Here is a 14,448-nt window from a genome sequence, read left to right on the forward strand (position 1 = left end):
AGGATGTGGTGATTAACAGAGTCAAAAGCTTTGGCCAGGTCAATGAATACGGCAGCACAGTATTGTTTCTTATCGATGGCGGTTACGATGTCGTTTAGGACCTTGAGCGTGGCTGAGGTGCACCCATGACCAGCTCTGAAACCAGATTGCATAGCGGAGAGGGTGCGGTGGGATTCGAAATGGTCGGTAATCTGTTTGTTAACTTGGCTTTCGAAGACCTTAGAAAGGCAGGGTAGGATGGATATAGGTCTGTAGCAATTTGGGTCAAGAGTGTCACCTCCTTTGAAGAGGGGGATGACAGCAGCTGCTTTCCAATCTATGGGAATCTCAGACGACACGAAAGAGAGGTTGAACAGGCTAGTAATAGGGGTTGCAATAATTTCGGCAGATCATTTTAGAAAGAAAGGGTCCAGATTGTCAAGCCCAGCTGATTTGTAGGGGTCCAGATTTTGCAGCTCTTTCAGAACATCAGCTGAATGGATTTGGGAGAAGGAGAAATGGGGGAGGCTTGGGCGAGTAGCTGTGGGGGGTGCAGTGCTGTTGAATGCAGTAGGGGTAGTTAGGTGGAAAGCATGGCCAGCCGTAGAAAAATGCTTGTTGAAATTCTCAATTATAGTGGGCTTATCGGTGGTGACAGAGTTTCCTATCCTCAGTGCAGTGGGCAGTTGGGAGGAGGTGTTCTTATTCTCCATGGACTTTACAATGTCCCAGAACTTTTTAGAGTTGGAGTTGCACGAAGCGAATGAGGAAGAGGTGAAAAAATTATTGTTGTCTATCAACAATGACAAGCCCCCGGGGTCTGACAATTACTGAGGATAATAGCGGGCGATTTTGCCACTCCTATTTTCTATATGTTATATCTAAGCCTACTAGAAAGAGTGTGTCCTCAGGCCTGGAGGGAAGCAAAAGTCTTTCCACTACCCAAGAATAGTAAAGCCCCCTTTACTGGCTCAAATAGTCAACCAATCAGCCTGTTACCAACCTGTAGTAAACTTTTGGAAAAAATTTGACCAGATACAATGCTATTTTACTGTAAACAAATTGGCAACAGACTTTCAGCACGCTTATAGGGAAAGACGTTCAACAAGCACAGCACTTACACAAATGACTGATGATTGGCTGAGAGAAATTGATGATAAAAAGATAGTGGGGGCTATTTTGTTAGACTTCAGTGCGGCATTTGACATTACAGATCATAGTCTACTGCTGGAAAAACGTATGTGTTATGGATTTACACCCCCTGCTATATTGAGGATAAAAAGTTTCCCTTCTAACAGAACACAAAGGGTATTCTTTTGACCAAAAAATGGCACAGAAAGAGGGCTGCCTTGCTTTTAGAGCATAGGAAACTTGGCAGTATTTTGTTTTTTTATTTATTATTTCTTACATTAGCCCAGAAAATGTTTTGAGTTATTACATACAGACGGGAAGAACTATTGTATATCAGAGAGGCGGTAACTCACCAGCACTACCAGCATTACAACCAGGTATATGACTTTCCCGAAGCGGATCCTTCGTTCGCACCCACCAGGGCAATTGAGGCCGACCCAAAACAACACCGGCGAAGGAGAGGTACTCGGAGTGGTCTTCTAGTCCGACTTAGGAGGCGTGCACACAACGCACCGCTTCCGAGTATATTACTCGCTAATGTTCAGTCTCTGGATAATAAAGCTGAGGAGCTCAGGGCAAGGGTTTCTTTCCAGAGAGACATCAGAGATTACAACATACTCTGTTTCACAGAAACATGGCTCTGTCGGGATATACTGTCTGAGTCGGTCCAGCCAGCTGGGTTCTCAGTTCATCACGCAGACATGAATAATTATCTCTCCGGGAAGAAGAAGGGCGGTGGTGTATGTTTCATGATTAACGACTCATGGTGTAATTGTGATAACATACAGGAACTCAAGTCCTTTTGTTCACCCGACCTAGAATACCTCACGACCAAACGCCGACTGTATTATCTCCCAAGAGAATTTCCTTCGGTTATAGTCACAGCCATGTATATCCCCCCTCAAGCCGATACCACGATGGCCCTCAAAAGAACACTGGACTTTATGGAAACTGGAAACCACATATCCTGAGGACGCATTTATTGTAGCGGACAAAGCAAATTTGAGAAAAAGGCTGCCAAAGTTCTATCAACACAGACTGTAGTACTCGCGCTGCTAAAACACTCGACCACTGCTACTCCAACATCCGGGATGCTTACAAGGCCCTCCCCCGCCCTCCTTCGGCAAATCAGATCACCACTCCATTTTGCTCCTCACTCCCTATAGGCAGAAACTCAAACAGGAAGTACCAGTGCTAAGGACTATTCAACGCTGGTCTGACCAATCGGAATACATGCATCAAGATTGTTTTGATCACGTGGACTGGGATATGTTCCTGGTAGCTTCAGAGAATAACTTTGATGTATATACTGATACGGTGACTGAGTTTATCAGGAAGTGTATAGGAGATGTTGTACCCACTGACTATTAAAACCTATCCTAACCATAAACCGTGGACAGATGGCAGCATTCGTGCAAAAATGAAAGAGCGAACAACCACATTAAACTATGGCAAGGTGACTGGGGAATATGGCAGAATACAAACAGTGTAGTTATTCCCTACCCAAGGCAATCAAACAGGCAAAACGTCAGTATAGAGACAAAGTGGAGTCGTAATTCAATGGCTCAGACTAGGGTAGCACAATTTTGGGGAATATTCAGAGGTGGAAACTTTCCGTGGGAATTAACAGGAATTAACGAGAATATGCAAATTAATAGTAATACCATTTAAATGTAGATGTTTTTTTCATTGGATATATTTACCATAACATGGAGACAGAAACATAAACCTTTTACCTTATCATAAGTAGACATAATTGCAAATGATTAAATCCTTCCAATAGGAATAAAAAAACAAGTTACGAGTTGAACTTTAATTAAATGAGTTGACTCCTCACATGGGATGATTTCACTGAACAACAAAAAGGGAATATTGAATGATCCCCAATGATCCATCGCATCCCCCAAAAACATTTTCAACATACATCTGTTGAAACTAAAGCTTTGGTTGACTTCTTCTCAGGCTTCCATGTCTTCTCCCTGGACCTCCTCAATGTCCACCTCCTGAACATCAGACTCTGAAACCTTATCGTCAGTGTCACTTTCCAACCTTGTTAAAGATGGCTCGTTGTCAGGCTCAAAAAGCCTGGAATCTGCAGGATGGCCACCAATTTTTCGACCCTTCTATTGGTCAGCCTGTTGCGTGCTTTGGTGTGTGTGTTCCCAAACAAGGACTAGTTGCGCTCTGAGGCGGCTGATGTTGGTGGGATTTGGAGGATGATGGAGGCAACAGGGGAAAGAGCCTCAGATCCACAAAGTCCCTTCCACCAGGTGGCCGATGAGATATACTGGCACAACTGTCATATTGCATCTCCATCCCAAAGCCCTTGCTTGGAAGTGTATTTCGCCAGACTGCCAAGAACCTTGCCCTCATCCAGGCCAAGGTGGCAAGACACGGTAGTGATGACACCATAGGCCTTGTTGATCTCTGCACCAGACGGGATGCTCTTGCCAGTATACTTGGGGTCCAACATGTACGCTGCAGCATGTATAGGCTTCAGGCAGAAGTCTTCACGCTATTTGATGTATTTCAGAACTACAGTTTCCTCTGCTTGGAGCAACAGTGAAGTGGGCAGGGCAGTACAGATTTCTTCTCTTACATCTGCAAGCATAGTCTGAACATCAGATAGCATTGTCTTCCTCAATCCATGCAATGGCTACTGCTATAGGTTTCAGGAGTTTCAGGCTGCTTACCACACTCTCCCAAAATACATCATCCAGGGGGATCCTCAATGGGGCTGTCCATATTGGCAGACTGTGATATGGCCATGTCTTGGAGAGACTCCTTCCCCTCCAGGAGACTGTCAAACATGATGATAACACCACCCCAATGGGTGTTTCTGGGCAGCTTCAATGTGGTGCTCTTATTCTTCTCACTTTGCTTGGTGAGGTAGATTGCTGCGATAACTTGATGACCATTCATGTACCTAACCATTTCCTTGGCTCTCTTGTAGCGTGTATCCATTGTTTTCAGTGCCATGATGTCCTTGAGGAGCAGATTCAATGCACGAGCAGCACAGCCAATGGGTGTGATGTGAGGGTAGGACTCATCCACTTTAGACCAAGCAGCCTTCATGTTCGCAGCATTGTCTGTCACCAGTGCAAATACCTTATATGGTCCAAGGTCATTGATGTCTGCCTTCAGCTCATCTGCAATGTAGAGATCGGTGTGTCTGTGCCCTTGTAGAACACTGGTTGAGGGGTGGCCAACATCCGGTGAACTTGCAGAGCGCAAAATTCAAACTACAGAATTATAAATATTTAACTTTCATCTAAACACAAATGTAATACATCAAAATAAAGCTTAACTTCTTGTTAATCCAGCCGCTGTGTCAGATTTCAAAAAAGCTTTACGGCGAAAGCACACCACGCGATTATCTGAGGACAGTGCCCCGCATACAAAACCATGAAAAACATATTTCAACCAGGGAGGTGCGCCACGAAAGTCAAAAATAGCGATATAATAATTGCCTTACCTTTGATGATCTTCTTCTGTTGGCACTCCAAAAGTGCCAGATCTGAAGATCTTTAATATCAATAGAAGTCAATTATTAATCATTACCTCGATTGGGCGCATTCTGATTGTCGTAAGTACTTGGTTATCTGCACGAACCCTAGCTAATAAGTTCAATTAACAATACAAAAATTGGCTTAATTATTTATTTACTAAATATCTAAACAAGCACACAGAATTACACACACATACATAATATACATACACATACAATTTACATACAGTGAGGGAAAAAAGTATTTGATCCCCTGCTGATTTTGTATGTTTGCCCACTGACAAAGAAATGATCAATCTATAATTTTAATGGTAGGTTTATTTGAACAGTGAGAGACAGAATAACATTAAAAAAATCCAGAAAAATGGATGTCAAAAATTTTATAAATTGATTAGCATTTTAATGAGGGAAATAAGTATTTGACCCACTCTCAATCAGAAAGATTTCTGGCTCCCAGGTGTCTTTTATACAGGTAAGGAGCTGAGATTAGGAGCACACTCTTAAAGGGAGTGCTGCTAATCTCAGTTTGTTACCTGTATAAAAGACACCTCTCCACAGAAGCAATCAATCAATCAGATTCCAAACTCTCCACCATGGCCAAGACCAAAGAGCTCTCCAAGGATGTCAGGGACAAGATTGTAGACCTACACAAGGCTGGATTGGGCTACAAGACCATCACCAAGCAGCTTGGTGAGAAGGTGACAACAGTTGGTGCGATTATTCGCAAATGGAAGAACCACAAAAGAACTGTCAATCTCCCTCGGCCTGGGGCTCCATGCAAGATCTCACCTTGTGGAGTTGCAATGATCATGAGAACGGTGAGGAATCAGCCCAGAACTACATGGGAGGATCTTGTCAATGATCTCAAGGCAGCTGGGACCATAGTCACCAAGAAAACAATTGGTAACACACTACGCCATGAAGGACTGAAATCCTGCAGCACCCGCAAGGTCCCCCTGCACAAGAAAGCACATATACATGCCCGTCTGAAGTTTGCCAATGAACATCTGAATGATTCAGAGGACAACTGGGTGAAAGTGTTGTGGTCAGATGAGACCAAAATGGAGCTCTTTGGCATCAATTCAACTCGCCGTGTTTGGAGGAGGAGGAATGCTGCCTATGACCCCAAGAACATCATCCCCACGTCAAACATGGAGGTGGAAACATTATGCTTTGGGGGTGTTTTTCTGCTAAGGGGACAGGACAACTTCACCGCATCAATGGGACGATGGACGGGGCCATGTACTGTCAAATCTTGGGTGACAACCTCCTTCCTTCAGCCAGGGCAGTGAAAATGGGTCGTGGATGGGTATTCCAGCATGACAATGACCCAAAACACACGGCCAACGCAACAAAGGAGTGGCTCAAGAAGAAGCACATTAAGGTCCTGGAGTGGCCTAGCCAGTCTCCAGACCTTAATCCCATAGAAAATCTGTGGAGGGAGCTGAAGGTTCGAGTTGCCAAACGTCAGCCTCAAAATCTTAATGACTTGGAGAAGATCTGCAAAGAGGAGTGGGACAAAATCCCTCCTGAGATGTGTGCAAACCTGGTGGCCAACTACGAGAAACGTCTGACCTCTGTGATTGCCAACAAGGGTTTTGCCACCAAGTACTAAGTCATGTTTTGCAGAGGGGTCAAATACTTATTTCCCTCATAAAAATAGAAATCAATTTCTAACATTTTTCACATGCGTTTTTCTGGATGTTTTTGTTGTTATTCTGTCTCTCACTGTTCAAATAAACCTACCATTAAAATGATATACTGATCATTTCTTTGTCAGTGGGCAAACGTACAAAATCAGCAGGGGATCAAATACTTTTTTCCCCTCACTGTGTACACACACACATTTCAAGTCGGAAGATTACATACACTTAGGTTGGAGTCATTAAAACTCGTTTTTCAACCACTCCACAAATTTCATGTTAACAAACTATAGTTTCGGCAAGTCGGTTAGGACATCTACTTTGTGCATGACACAAGTAATTTTTCCAACAATTGTTTACAGACAGATTTCAGTAATAATTCACTGTACCACAATTCCAGTGGGTCAGAAGTTCACATACACTAGGTTGACTGTGCCTTTAAAGAGCTTGGAAAATTCCAGAACATTCTGTCATGGCTTTAGAAGCTTCTGATAGGCTAATTGACATAATTTGAGTCAATTGCAGGTGTACCTGTGGATGTATTTCAAAGCCTACCTTCAAACTCAGTGCCTCTTTGCTTGACATCATGGGAAAATCAAAAGAAATCAGCCAAGACTTCAGAAAAAACTGTAGACCTCCACAAGTCTGGTTCATCCTTGGGAGCAATTTCCAAACGCCTGAAAGTACCACGTTCATCTGTACAAACAATAGTACGCAAGTATAAACACCATGGGACCACGCAGCCGTCATACCGCTCAGGAATGAGACACGTTCTGTCTCCTAGAGATGAACATACTTTGGTGCGAAAAGTGCAAATCAATCCCAGAACAACAGCAAAGGACCTTGTGAAGAAGCTGGAGGAAACAGGTACAAAAGTATCTATATCCATAGTAAAACAAGTCCTATATCGACATAACCTGAAAGGGCGCTCAGCAAGGAAGAAGCCACTGCTCCAAAACCGCCATAAAAAAGCCAGACAACGGTTTGCAACTACACATGGGGACAAAGATTGTACTTTTTGGAGAAATGTCCTCTGGTCTGATGAAACAAAAATAGAACTGTTTGGCCATAATGACCATTGTTATGTTTGGAGGAAAAAGGGGGACGCTTGCAAGCCGAAGAACGCCATCCCAACTGTGGAGCATGGGGGGTGGCAGAATCATTTTGTGGGGGTGCTTTGCTGCAGGAGGAACTGGTGCACTTCACAAAATAGATGGCATCATGAGGAAGGGAAATTGGGTGGATATATTGAAGAAACATCTCAAGACATCAGTCAGGAAGTGAAAGCTTGGTCGCAAATGGGTCTTCCAAATGGACAATGACCCCAAGCATACTTCCAAAGTTGTGGCAAAATGGCTTAAGGACAACAAAGTCAAGGTATTGGAGTGGCCATCACAAAGCCCTGACCTCAATCCTATAGAAAATTTGTGGGCAGAACTGAAAGTGTGTGCGAGCAAGGAGGCCTACAAACCTGACTCAGTTACACCAGCGCTGTCTGGAGGAACGGGCCAAAATTCACCCAACTTATTGTGGGAAGCTTGTGGAAGGCTACCCGAAACGTTTGACCCAAGTAAAACAATTTAAAAGGCAATGCTACCAAATACAAATTGAGTGTACGTAAACTTCTGACCCACTAGGAATGTGATGATAGAAATAAAAGCTGAAATAAATCCTTATCTACTATTATTCTAACATTTCACATTCTTAAAATAAAGTGGTGATCCTGACTGACCTAAGACAGGGAATTTGTACTAGGATTAAATGTCAGGAATTGTGAAAAACTGAGTTTAAATGTATTTGGCTAAGGTGTATGTAAACTTCTGACTTCAACTGTAATGTCCCAGACAACAACTGATCTGACATCATATTCTTTAAGTACCAACAGACAATTTCAACTGGTTGAGAAAGGGAAATATTGTTCCATTCCACAAAACGTTTGATGTTATCAAAGGGCTTTCCAGGAGACCATTCTGAGAGTGGAGAGAAAAGGGGAAAGGTATTTATAACCTCACCCAACAGGGCAATGTCATGACACTATGAACAAGGCAGGTCCTACAGGCCCTAGTTTTGTCACACCTGGACTACTGTTCAGTTGTGTGGTCAGGTGCCACAAAGAGGGACTTAGGAAAATTACTACAGGGCAGCACAGCTGGCCCTTAAATGTACACAGAGAGCTAACATTAATAATATGCATGTCAATCTCTCATGGCTCAAAGTAGAGGAGAGTTTGACTTCATCACTACTTGCCTTTGTAAGAAGTGTTGACATGCTGAATGCACCGAGCTGTCTGTTTAAACTACTAGCACACAGCTCGGATACCCATGCATACCCCACAAGACAAGCCACCAGAGGTCTCCTCACAATCCCTAAGTCCAGAACAGACTATGGGAGGCGCATAGTACAACATAGAGCCATGATTACATGGAACACTATTCCACATCAGGATACTGATTCAAGCAGTAGAATCAGATTGAAAAAAGCAGCTAGTGAGGATCCCTAATAAATACAAATACAAAAGGAGATGCAGGCCTCGATGCCATACACACACTCTCGGCAATGGGTCGCGTTAACGTAGGATTCTTCATTTTTCTTGCAGAAAGGTAAAGATAAAACACAGAAAATAATACCCATGGTCTGGATGACAACTAAACCTGCAGATGTACTTGCTGCAACCTTGGAAAACAGAGATCACATGCAGTATCTCCAGTTTCTAAAGAACAACTTTTACTAGACAACCGCTGGAAATCTCTGGTTTCAAAGTTATGTGTTGACGCACATGAGGTCACAGCTCTGCCTCATGGCCTGAGCTCCTGTTACCATCACTGCCTGTCAGCATCACAATGACAAGCTCAGCTAGGCCTGCCAGCAGCAGCTCAGGACCAGCGGGCCAAGGAACAGTCAATGACGACACACAGGACCATAGGGCCAAGGAGAGGTCAATGGTTACATTCAGGAGAATATGTTCAGCGGGTGCATCTCAATAGTGTTAAGTGGCTTCCTAAACTAAAGCTAAATTAACCTTCCTAAATGAAGGGGGTATGCCATTTCATGTTCCTAGCCCTGGGTGGATTTCAGTAGTGTTCATCAGCACTGATCTGAAAAGCTAGGTGAAAGCAATAAACTTGCAAACAGTATCATGCCTGCCAGTAATTCACTGTCACCTGACGAGTGAAGAAAGGTGAAAGTGGCATTTGAACCAACTAACAGCTTGATGCACGAAGCAGCACCAGACACCTAAACCAAACACTGTCTACTAAAGATGCAAGAAACTACATATCTGCCATACAATTTACAATAGACCACCTCCAGTCCAAACTGACCAATAATGGGTCTTTACGACCGGCTTCAGCAGACAAAATGATTGCTCTGATTCTCCACACACAAACACAAACATGAATCGTGATCTTACTAGTCCCATTTCTTCTTTTCTTTAGTTTGATCTCATACTACCTTCCAATTAATTGTGTTTTTCGCCTAAAGGGTCAATGACATTTATAAGATGTGACATTTACAGTTACCTTTGACCGCCAAACTACTAAAGACAGTCCAACAATGTTAAGTTGGGGGACAATACTGCAGCGCTACACTATATATTTCAATAATGAGGGCAGTCGCCATAATCGGCATTACATAAATCAGTACTACCTTTATTAAATTGTTCAGGTGGCCCAGTTTCCGCATGTTGGTGATGCCGTGTGGCTTGGCGACATTTTGAAGGATTTCACGCAAGTTGTCAGAGGGTTCTGTGAAAGAAAAGGGAGGTGAAATACAATCAAAACATTACAAAGCCTTAATATTCCAGTAATACTGAGCCCGGTTCCCGTGCCACCCATACATAAATGATGTATGCACGCATGACTAAGTTGCTTTGGATAAAAGTATCTACTAAATGGAATGTATTGTATATTATATATAGTACCAGTCAAAGGTTTGGACACGCCGACTCATCTAAGGGTTTTACATTTTTACTATTTTCTACATTGTAGAATAGTGAAGACATCAAAACTATGAAATAACACATATGGAATCATGTAGTAATGAAAAAATATATTTTAGATTCTTCAAAGTAGCCACCCTTTGCCTTGATGACAGCTTTGCACACTCTTGGCATTCTCTCAACCAGCTTCACCTGGAACACTTTTCCAACAGTCTTGGAGGAGTTCCCTCATATGCTGAGTACTTGTTGGCTGCTTTTCCTTCACTCTGCGGTCCAACTCATCCCAAACCATCTCAATTAGGTTGAGGTCGGGTGATTGTGGAGGCCGGGTCATCTGATGCAGCACTCCATCACTCTCCTTCTTAGTCAAATAGCCCTTACACAGCCTGGAGGTGTGTTGGGTTATTGTCCTGTTTAAAAACAAATGATAGTGGGACTAAGAACAAACCAGATGGGATGGTGTATCGTTGTATAATGCTGTGGTAATAATGCTGGTTAACTGTTCCTTGAACTCTAAATAAATCACTGACAGTGTCACCAGCAAAGCAGCCCCACACCATCCCACCTCCATGCTTCACAGTGGGAACCACACATGCAAAGATCATCCGTTCACCTACTCTGCCTCTCACAGAGACACGGCAGTTGGAACCAAAAGTCTCAAATTTGGACTCATCAGACCAAAGGACAGATTTCCACCTGTCTACTGTTCATTGCTTGTGTTTCTTGGCCCAAGCAAGTCTCTTCTTGTTATTGGTGTCCTTTAGTAGTGTTTTCTTTGCAGCAATTCGAACATGAAGACCTGATTCACGAAGTCTCCTGTGAACAGTTGAGGTTGAGAGCGGTCTGTTACTTGAACTCTGAAGCATTTATTTGGGCTGCAATTTCTGAGGCTGGTAACTCTAATGAATGTATCCTCTACAGCAGAGGTAACTCTGGTTCTTCCTTTCCTGTGACAGTCCTCATCAGAGCCAGTTTCATCATAGTGCTTGATGGTTTTTGCGACTGCACTTGAAGTAACTTTCAAAGTTCTTGAAAACATGTCTTAAAGTAATCATGGACTGTTGTTTATCTTTGCTTATTTCAGCTGTTCTTGACATAACCTTATTTGGTAAAAGACCTAGTCTATGTTATCTTCTGTAAACAGTGGCTTGTGAAAGTATTTCCCCGCTTGGCATTTTTCCTACTTTGTTGCCTTACAACCTGGAATTAAAATGTATTTTTGGGGGGTTAGTATCATTTGATTTATACAACATGCCTACCACTTTGAAGATGCAAAATATGTTTTATTGTGAAACAAACAAGAAATAATACAAAAAACTGAAAACTTGAGCGTGCATAACTATTGACCCCCCCAGAGTCAATACTTTGTAGAGCCACCTTTTGCAGCAATTATAGCTGCAAGTCTCTTGGGGTATGTCTCTATAAGCTTGGCACATCACCCACTGGGATTTTTGCCCATTCTTCAATGAAAAACTGCTCCCTCTCCTTCAAGTTCGACCTGTTTGGAGAGCTCCTTGGTCTTGATGGTGCCGCTTCCTTGGTGGTGCCCCATGCTTAGTGGTGTTGCAGACTCTGGGGCCTTTCAGAACAGGCGTATATATACACTGAGATCATGTGACAGATCATGTGGCACTTAAAACAAATGATGTGACTTCTGAAGGTAATTGGTTGTACCAGATCTTATTTAGGGGCTTCATAGCAAAGGGGTTGAACACATATACCCCCAAAGCCAATTCCTCCTTCGGCCGTCTCTCCTTCCAGTTCTCTGCTGCCAATGACTGGAACGAACTACAACAATCTCTGAAACTGGAAACACTTAACTCCCTCACTAGCTTTAAGCACCAGCTGTCAGAACAGCTCACAGCACCTGTACATAGCCCATCTATAATTTAGCCCATACAACTACCTCTTCCCCTACTGTATTTATTTTGCTCCTTCGCACCCCATTATTTCTATTTCTACTTTGCACTTTCTTCCACTGCAAATCTACCATTCCAGTGTTTTACTTGCTATATTGTATTTACTTTGCAACCATGGCCTTTTTTTGCCTTTACCTCCCTTATCTCACCTCATTTGCTCACATTGTATATAGACTTATTTTTCTACTGTATTATTGACTGTATGCTTGTTTTACTCCATGTGTAACTCTGTGTTGTTGTATGTGTCGAACTGCTTTGCTTTATCTTGGCCAGGTCGCAATTGTAAATGAGAACTTGTTCTCAACTTGCCTACCTGGTTAAATAAAGGTGAAATAAAATAAATATGCACACACCACTTTTCCATTTTTTATAATTTTTTGAAACATGTTATTTTTTTCATTTCACTTCACCAATGTGGACTATTTTGTGCATGTCCATTACATGAAATCCCAATAAAAATCCATTTAAATTACAGGTTGTAAAGCAATAAAATAGGAAAAACACTAAGGGGGATGAATACTTTTGCAAGGCACTGTACCACCCCTACCTTGTCACAACACAAACGCATTAAGGAAATTCCACAATTTAACAAGGCACACCTGTTAATTGAAATGCATTCCATGTGACTACCTCATGAAGGTGGTTGAGAGAATGCCAAGAGTGTGCAAAGCTGTCATCAAGCCTACTTGGCAACTTTGAAGAATCAAAAATATATTTTCATTTGTTTAACACTTTTTTGGTTACTACATGATTCCATGTGTTATTTCATAGTGTTGATGTCTTCACTATTATTCTACAATGTAGAAAATAGTAAAAATAAAGAAAAACCCTTGAATGAGTAGGTGTGTCCTTACTTTTGACTGGTACTAATATATATATATATATATATATAATGATGTAGCCAACAGAGAAAAGGGGTGCTCAGCCAGCCACTAAGCTTAGGTTGGAATCCATTCTACTGCACAGTGAAAATGTGATCCAAGTAGTAAGTAACACTGAGGGATAAATTGGTGTTGGTGAAGATATAGACCTTGCATGCAACGCTTTAAGGCTGTTGTTTACAATGCCATGCACCAGCCTTATTGAAAGTATTACTGATTAACCGCTATTGATCCGTTTACAATCCGTCACAGACACAGTCTGGTGCCTTCAGAGTGGGAGAGGAAGTGGCATCGTGAACAATATGAGGGTATGCATGTAGGATGCTAGTAAATACTCATACTCACTGTCAGCTATATCCAACCATAACGTTAGGGGTTCACACCGAGTGAAAGCTAGTATTGTTATAATGGGTATTGTTTGCAGCAACTTATGTTGATGAGGCTGGGAAATGAGCCTGGGAAATCGATGAAAATGCATTCTGATTATTGGTAGCTGAATTCTTTGATAACCAGCTTGCCGAGTCTCAAGCACCAAAGAGGCGTAGCTAACCTAACATTATCTGCCATCCGAATCAAGATGACGCTCTTCTATTGAGTGTTGTTTTGATTAGTGGGCTAGCATTATCTAGCTAGCTTGGCTATAAAATGTAGTTGTTATGGCCAGGATGAGCAAGGTAGTTACCCATTTAGCTAGCTAACGTTGCCTGGCTAATGATTTGGGCATGTAACGTTAGTTATAGCTTGCTAACTAGCTAACGTTACATTCCTATATTTGCATTGTGGTATCTAACTAACGTTATTCAATTATTATAGCTAGCTAGTTAACGTTAGCCAATAGGTTTATTTCAAGTCGGGTCACGACAGTTGCAGTTTCTATTACTAGCTAACTTCCAACTGGATGATTTCCCTGTTTGCCCTGGGCGTCACAGTTGGTCTGCCCAATTTGCCATTTTGACAACTCAAGAGGTTATTTACTTATCGTTACCTCTTGTCAAATCGAGCGGTACGTTCTCTTCCCCGCTGTCATTCCGACCTGTCCAAGACAACGGGGACATTGTAAGGCTACCCACCTGGGTCATCAGAAATAAAATAAAATAGTGGCATAGAATTTCAAGATCATAAAGCTTAAGTCGGGGTGTGATTTCAGGCTTACCTCGCATCCGAAGACTTCGGATAGGACGGCCACGGATGCTTGCCGCCATGTTTCCGGAAATATACACAACACCGGAAACTTCGTGAATTCTTGTGAGAGAATAGGGGATTGGGTTTATCGCACCAACACTACTTTAGCGCCGCATATCTCTTGTGCCTCTGGTCTGGTCAGTGGTGGAAAAAGTACCCAATTGTCATACTTGATTAAAAGTAAAGATACCTTAATAGAAAATGACTAAAGTAAAAGTCAGCCAGTAAAATACCACTTGAGTAAAAGTTTAAAAGTACTTGGTTTTAA

At 42.3% G+C, this 14,448-nt stretch overlaps 1 protein-coding gene across 11 annotated transcripts in view; it reads right to left on the reverse strand.

The window, feature by feature from the left end:
• Positions 1–14,249, reverse strand: part of LOC106580589 (rapamycin-insensitive companion of mTOR) — a 66,766-nt gene extending 52,517 nt beyond the window's left edge. For 3 of the 11 annotated variants that reach the window (XM_045703298.1, XM_045703297.1, XM_045703296.1), the window contains exons 1-2: positions 10,391–10,433; positions 9,907–10,004 (exon numbers count right to left, since the gene is read on the reverse strand). In XM_045703298.1, the coding sequence (XP_045559254.1) occupies positions 9,907–10,004; positions 10,391–10,430 (138 nt within the window). In that variant the 5' untranslated portion in view covers positions 10,431–10,433. Of the gene's footprint in view, positions 1–9,906; positions 10,005–10,390; positions 10,437–13,983; positions 14,069–14,151 lie in introns of those variants that run through there. The other 8 variants (XM_045703300.1, XM_045703305.1, XM_045703299.1 and 5 more) reach the window with 7 other exon arrangements.
• Positions 14,250–14,448: the final 199 nt, after the last annotated feature.

Source organism: Salmo salar, chromosome ssa20 (genome assembly GCF_905237065.1).
Source record: "Salmo salar chromosome ssa20, Ssal_v3.1, whole genome shotgun sequence".
NCBI classification, from domain to species: Eukaryota; Metazoa; Chordata; class Actinopteri; order Salmoniformes; family Salmonidae; genus Salmo; species Salmo salar.